Source organism: Chenopodium quinoa, unplaced genomic scaffold, assembly GCF_001683475.1.
Source record: "Chenopodium quinoa cultivar QQ74 unplaced genomic scaffold, ASM168347v1, whole genome shotgun sequence".
Classification (NCBI taxonomy): domain Eukaryota; kingdom Viridiplantae; phylum Streptophyta; class Magnoliopsida; order Caryophyllales; family Amaranthaceae; genus Chenopodium; species Chenopodium quinoa.
In genome coordinates, this window is record NW_018742669.1 from 117,308 (window position 1) to 124,275 (window position 6,968).

Sequence of the window (6,968 nt, forward strand, 5' to 3'; positions counted from 1 at the left end):
TGGTATCGAACCTGACCAGACCAAAAAAATTTAGAAATGGTCCAATTTAAAGGTTACCAATATATAACATTCAAATTTACAAAAGAAGATCAAACTCAATATTATTATGCATTGAACGAGTTTGATAAGTATTACAATATCACATTAAAAAAGCATAAACAAAAGACTAAATATATGCTTTTCCTTGAAGATCAAATGAATACTACGTAAGACTTATGTTTCTCACACACAAAAGTACACTTCCTCTCTCGCTCCAATACGTGCATGTGTGTGTTCGAGAAGGTAACAAAACATATAATTTGCATGAAATGGTACAATACATGTAGCACCTAAGAGCTAGGTAGAGATATATGGTACAACACCCATTTTTTGTGACAAAATTTCATGCATTTTGAGCCTTTTACATTCGTTCATGCATGGTTATAGAGACCAATAAACCACTTTATTATATAATAATCAACAAGCTAAGGATAATTTAAATGGTGATCATTTCATAAACAAAAGAGAGAAAGGGGGAAAAAAACATAAAGGCAGTAAGCAGAAATTGAGAAGAGATCATGGAAAGCAATAGGCAGAAGAATAATGGGGTAAAGAACTACTTCTTCCAAATGCCACTTCACTACCCAAGGTACACCAGAGATGACTATCAACACATGCCTGAAACTACTCTTGATCGGCTTTTTGCTGAGTATGGACTCTCCGTGAAAGGCGATGTCGCTTTTAAGAGAGAGTTTGCAATGGGCACCTTCCTTTGGTCTAACTAGGCGAAAGCAAGAAATACAACTAGCTAGGTAGCTTTGGCAATATGTGTTTCATCATCGTATATTCCATAATCTCCATGGAAAAACATCAAGAAGGATAAAAGTGTTTTTTTTTTTTTTTGTTCAACTACTTTTCCAAACATAGCGGAATGTAATAGGTAATGGTTCAACTTCTTTGTTAATGTTGGTTCTTTTCAATTATAATATGTTGCTATTGCTATAAATACTTGCACATTTACATTCTCATCACTGGCAAAATAAGGATTAGTCGAATCATCAATAATACATTCCATTGATAATACTAGTAAGATCAACAAATTGAGAAGATGATAGTAGTAGTAAAAATATTTGACAGACAACCAAACGTATTCATATATGATAAACAGAGAAGATCATTGCGACGAGTAACATTTTCTCATCTATGCTTCATCAAGTCAACAGTCAGAAACTGTCTCCTTTGCTATCTACAACAAAAATATAAAACACGATCCTACTTTTACCCAAGGAACGAATTAAAAAAAAAAAAAAAAAAAAAAAAAAAAAAAACTGCAACAAAATAAAATAAAAAAGAAGAAACTTTCTATACTGAAACCAGGGCACTGGGTAAATTAGAGACCCGATGCATTAACATGACATCATCCAAGTTAACCTGCTATTAACACCATCTTAATTTTCATTGCTATGATGGTAAGGAAAGCACTAAAAGTTACTAAAATCTGTGCCCTATTACGGCAGGGTTTGTACTACAGGCGTCTCCTGAAACGTCTGCCATTCACTGATTCTGCAGGAATTCCTCTATCTGTGGCAGCTAGATCTAGCGCAAACACGCTGCTGATGCTCCTTTTCTTGCTCAAGGGCAAACCAGTATCATCCACTGAGGCGACGGTCTGCAACAGTTCTGAAAGCAATGAAGGACAGCTCTCCTCCAGATACCTGAACCCTTCCGAATGCATCACCGCTGAAAAAAAGACAAAATTTAAACAGCACGTTTGTAAATAATATTAGGGCCTATAAAAAGAAAGATAAAAGAAACAGTAGGAAACTTAGGAACACAACTTAAGGCTCTGTTCCACTCTTAAATCATACAGGCTTTGTTCCACTTCACGACTCCATTCTGCACACCTTATTTTCACTTACTTCAGATATCTGCCGCTTCTATGCAAAAATAAATTTTTAATGAAATATATATTGAACCCTAAATGATCACCCAGTTCCCTACCACACCTTATCTTCTACCAGCAGAACTCCATCTCCAACCATTATAACAAACCTAAATGATTTCACAGTTTTATATTCCCACAAATAAGCAACCTCTTAATTAAAATACCCATAAAACCTTAAATGATCACCCAGTCGCTGCCCCCTCTTCCCCTCTCATCTGCCAGGAGCACCATCTCCAAACAATAACAGCCAATATGAGCAACTTCAAGTAGTAGCACATGGTCTCTTTAAAGCAGCATTCCTCAATTTGAACTGATCCAGCCAAGTATAACGACAAAGAAATGAGAACCACATTCAGAGAGCACTGCACAAAGCTTAGATATATTATCAAAACCATGACGACAAAAGGTGTTTTTACCATAGTTGTCCAGCTTGGCTTGTACAGTTCAAAAACATCAGAAGACTAAGGGGCACCTTCGCAAGCCATGAAGCTCCCAGTATTAAATAAGGGCTGCTAAGTTACAAACTCTTCACTGAATGTGCATATTCTGTCATCAAGACCCTCTGACCACAATTCCACCATACAAGAATTGCCCACATGCATTCGAACTCATAAATTTATACAACCCCGATTTTAAAGGGATTGACAATATCAATTCCCAGGCTCCAGCACTACAATTTCAAATAAAAGAAGTAAACAAGAAAAAACCAAAAACTATGCTGTTAGAAGATTAAGATTTTTTGGAGAACCAGTTAAATAGCTTCAGGGGACCACTGAGAAGGATACTGAAGGTCAGTTCAATCCAATAATGGAGAATTCACATTAATAGCATAATTCTAATATCTAGCATCACCTATACACATAACTCTTCATCACTCATGGCAACCATATCCTAGTCTGAACGCCACTCAATCATCTAGTGCCAACCATCATCCTTTATCTTCTATTTTTCACATCCTCCAACATAACATCACCCCTGCCGTTGGGTTTGGCTTTCAACATATCTACCCAGTTACATCAACTATATGCTTGGTAGAAAATTGTTTACTGATCCAAAAGAAACCTAACATCTAGGTGAATATACTGCCAATAACCTACAATACTTCTATTTTACTCTCAAGGAACAGGAACTCTAGATAGAAAAAAAAAAAACCTGGAACCGTGATTGTTTACCTGTACAGGATCCGAGGGCAATTCACAACACACTATATAAACCCAATGAACATCCAAAATTCCAACCTCTCTAGTGCAATTCAGTTTCCTTTACAGGATGTATTACGGAATAATCACTTTTGGTTCATGTAGTCAACCCCACTTATGGGATTAAGGCTTTGATTGATTGATTGATTACAGTAAACCATCACTGAATATTAAGAACGTTGAGAATCTTCACTCAGATCTGTTTGTTCACTTTGGTGCAAACAACCATTGAATAAACAATTAAAGCAATCTAAAAAGATTTGACCTGACACAAGATCATCAGATTCTACAGGGTAGACGCACCATTCAAATTTGCTGCGGCAAATTTTAAACAGGCTCTCTTCAGCTGCACACATCTGTGCTGCTCCGCCAGCGAGAGAGTTGTAGTCACTGTTTCAACAGTAATTTCATCAGATAACTTGTATTCACATAACATTTTCAGTCTGTCTAGACCAAAACGATCAGCAGCAGCCAACAAATGTTGCACCATGATGGCAAACGAGCAAGATGAATTTGAGCCCATTATATCAAATACATCAGGAAGGCAGTCAGAGTATACGTACATAAGCATGGCCTGCAAATCAGATGACAAGTCAAGTTAAAGACGGTTAAATGGACCAGTGTCAAGATGACACAGCGCTGGAAAAAAAAAAACAAAAAAAGCTTATGTGCACAATAAACACAAAATAAGAACAATTGACATTTAAAAAAAAAAAAAAAAAAAGATCTATAGACATCTTAGCTCAGTCATCCTTGGCATTTTCCCCCTACCTATTCAAGTCCCTATTAATCATTTCCTTCCTATATGAGGCTACAAATAATTCAATAATAGAACATGAATAGCTACACTTACAACAACCCTGACAACAGAAGCTCATTTCCACATCCACCAAAAGTAAATTCCAAAGAACATCATTGTCAACACTAATTTCTTCTATTTCATACTCTCCATATCCATTCTATGATATAAGGAATTCATCACGACCCACATTATGTTTCTAAAGCAGAAAAGCATAGTAGTCTGGCAATACACACACCCCAACACCCACCCCTCCCCCCCCCCCAACCCAACACACACACACACACACACACAAACACATTGTACTGACACAAGTCAAAATTGACACTTCATCATCACCATTGATCTACTTAGGCAACAATGTGGCGCAACATAGCTACAACATAGTCATATACTCATACAAATGATATCACTTTATTGCCCAAAACTCAACAACAGGCAGGTCAAATAAGGGCTAATGAAGGGATGAAGAACAATATATGTAAGTCCTTAGTCTAGCAAGCACGAGATAAATACAGGAAAAGCATCCCAAACAGCCCCCAGATGAGGAATATAGTAAGGCCTTCCTGTGTAGTAACTACAGAGTAATAATCTTAATATCTTACCCTACTTTTGCAAGTTCTAAAAATACTTGAAGGAAAGCTAAAGTAGGCAGATTAAGTACTGAGGTTGTCGATCACATATTCCCTCATTTTGTTTAAATGGAAATAAATCTGAATGACTGTTAACAACTACACAGTTTAGATTTAAATGTAAGCCATACTTAACTAGATAAAAAGAAGTAAAAGTAAAAGTAAAAGTAAGAGTCAAGCTACCCAAAAAAAGGTGTGAAGAAAAGTTGAACTTGTGCAAAATGTACATTGGCTAGTATTCTAGTAAAGATCTGCAAATCCCACATAAGTACTTAATATTCAAATTTTATAAACAAAATTAGATAACACATCACGTCCATATCAAGTTCGATACCTAGGCTGACAAAGAAGAATTCCACACACACCACACTAATTTAACGCTAAAGGGCAGACACAATTCGACAACCAACATGATAGAAACAAAAATGCACTAACTTTTGCACGCGACAATAAAGAAAACAAAAGGGCTTATACAGTACACGTGCTTATACTTTGCTGAAACATTGAAATGACAATTATACACAAACATACCTTAAATATAGAAGGCTCAACATCTTCCACCTCCACTGTATCCATCTTTGGGTTTCCAACAAGTCCAAAAAACTGAGCTCTAAACACAGGAGAACGAGCAGCAAGCACCAATTTATGGGCATTGAATTTCTCATCCCCAACTTTGAAAACAATGTCACACCCAATTTCATTATCAAGTAAATCCTTAAAAGAACTACCCATATCAGATGGTGGCATGTTTATGCTATACTGTTTGGGTCTCTCCATCCGGCTTCTAACAACTCCAACAGTGCATTCCAATAGCAGACAATCTTCCTTCAGGAACTCAGACTGCTCCAAAGCAGCTCTCCTAAAGAAACGCTTGTACCCCCTGAAAATTGTGAAAATCCCACGACTGGTCAGGCAAGAAAACATGCCTCTGAACCGAGAGAAGGCATAAGCAGGACCCTATCATACAAAGGTTCGAAAAATTACCACCACAGAATTATTTGTACATTTCCTAACTTTTGTAATCAAATTCAAAACAAACCCAATCACCAATCCATACATAAAGCTAATAAAACAATGCACCTACCAATCATCTTGAACTGCAATAAGCTGTAAATTAAACCAAAATTGAGTTACTATATTTGCTACTTGTTTAATTGTCCATATTACCGCACCAAACTTTCAAACATAACTAATGCTCTAATTTAAATTTTCAATATTTTGGTGTAATTGAGCCACTAAGCAACTGACTGCAAAGTTTCAGACCAACATTGTTTTGCCAATATCAATCTTTCACAATCTTGACATCCAAGAACCAAAATCCCAAATTATACAACATTTTCTTCAATTTCCCACATCAATAGTAAAAAAAAAAATTCAAATTGGCAAAACTCAAAACACAAACAGAACAAATAAACCAAGAAAAGCCCAAAACTTAAACAATATAACCAAGAATCAAGAGCAAACATACCACATACTCCCTTTATACTTCAAGGTATACGGCCCGCCTTCGAGAGCACGATGAAAATGACTATGAATCTTATGTTTCTTATTCCCAGTTTGATCCACCAATGTCAATTCAAACAACGCCCTAACATCCGTCCCTTCACTCGCTAACGCTATAAAAACCGAAACATAGGTTGAGCTATCTTCTGGGTTTTTCCCATCTGGGTAGAAATAAATCGCCCAATCATACCCACCAACCGTAAAAATGTCGCTCGAAACGTATTTTCCAGCACCCATGCCTTTGGCAAGAGAATACCCCTTGATTTCGAAACGATGGGACCCATTAACGGTTTCAATTACCGACTTAGAGGAAGAGAGATCGGAGCTTTCCGTTCGTTTGAGGTCTGAAGAAGGAGTAGTAACTTCGCCGGCATCGAAATTAACCATAATTTCATGGAAATTCTAGGGTTTCGATGGTAAAACCCTTTGATCAAACCCTAGCATACGAAATTGGGGAAAGGGGAGAAAACAATTAAGGGTTTCTAGGGTTAAAGGGAGGAGATTGAATCGAAATCGTTGAATTGAGGAGAAATTAGATGATCGACAGTGAATCGGGGGGAGAGAGAGAGGGAGAATTTGGGGGTTTTTGAAAAAGGTTGGAAACTGTGAAAATACAAAAAAAAAAAAAGAAATGGGACAAAAATGTTACTCCGTATTTATAGAAGAGAAAAGGGGCAGACGGGCAGATGAGATGAGATAGAGAGATCCTGTGGGATTTATTTATATACTATTTGCATCCGCGTTGGTGTGGTGGGCACGATTTGTCGAACAATTATCTAATGGTTGTCCAAGATCACATTATACATTCGGCAACAATGGACACGAGATTTGTAATTTGATTTTATATTTTGTAGGAAAATTTAACATAAACACACTAATTTTTAAGCAGTTCTTCCATAACGAACCAATCT

At 36.8% G+C, this 6,968-nt stretch overlaps 1 protein-coding gene across 2 annotated transcripts; it reads right to left on the minus strand.

The window, feature by feature from the left end:
* Positions 1-1,071: 1,071 nt before the first annotated feature.
* LOC110722300 (BTB/POZ and MATH domain-containing protein 3) lies at positions 1,072-6,744 on the minus strand. 2 transcript variants are annotated; one of them, XM_021901572.1, is made up of 4 exons: positions 6,023-6,743; positions 5,086-5,434; positions 3,427-3,697; positions 1,072-1,719 (listed from the first exon to the last, which is right to left on the minus strand). In XM_021901572.1, the coding sequence occupies exons 1-4, from the start codon at positions 6,442-6,444 to the stop codon at positions 1,505-1,507; spliced, it is 1,257 nt and encodes a 418-aa protein (XP_021757264.1). In that variant the 5' UTR covers positions 6,445-6,743; the 3' UTR covers positions 1,072-1,504. The 2 variants fall into 2 exon arrangements, with proteins under 2 accessions (XP_021757264.1, XP_021757265.1); XM_021901573.1 differs by having other exon boundaries at positions 1,627-1,719; positions 3,389-3,697; positions 6,023-6,744.
* Between the last annotated feature and the right edge of the window lie 224 nt (positions 6,745-6,968).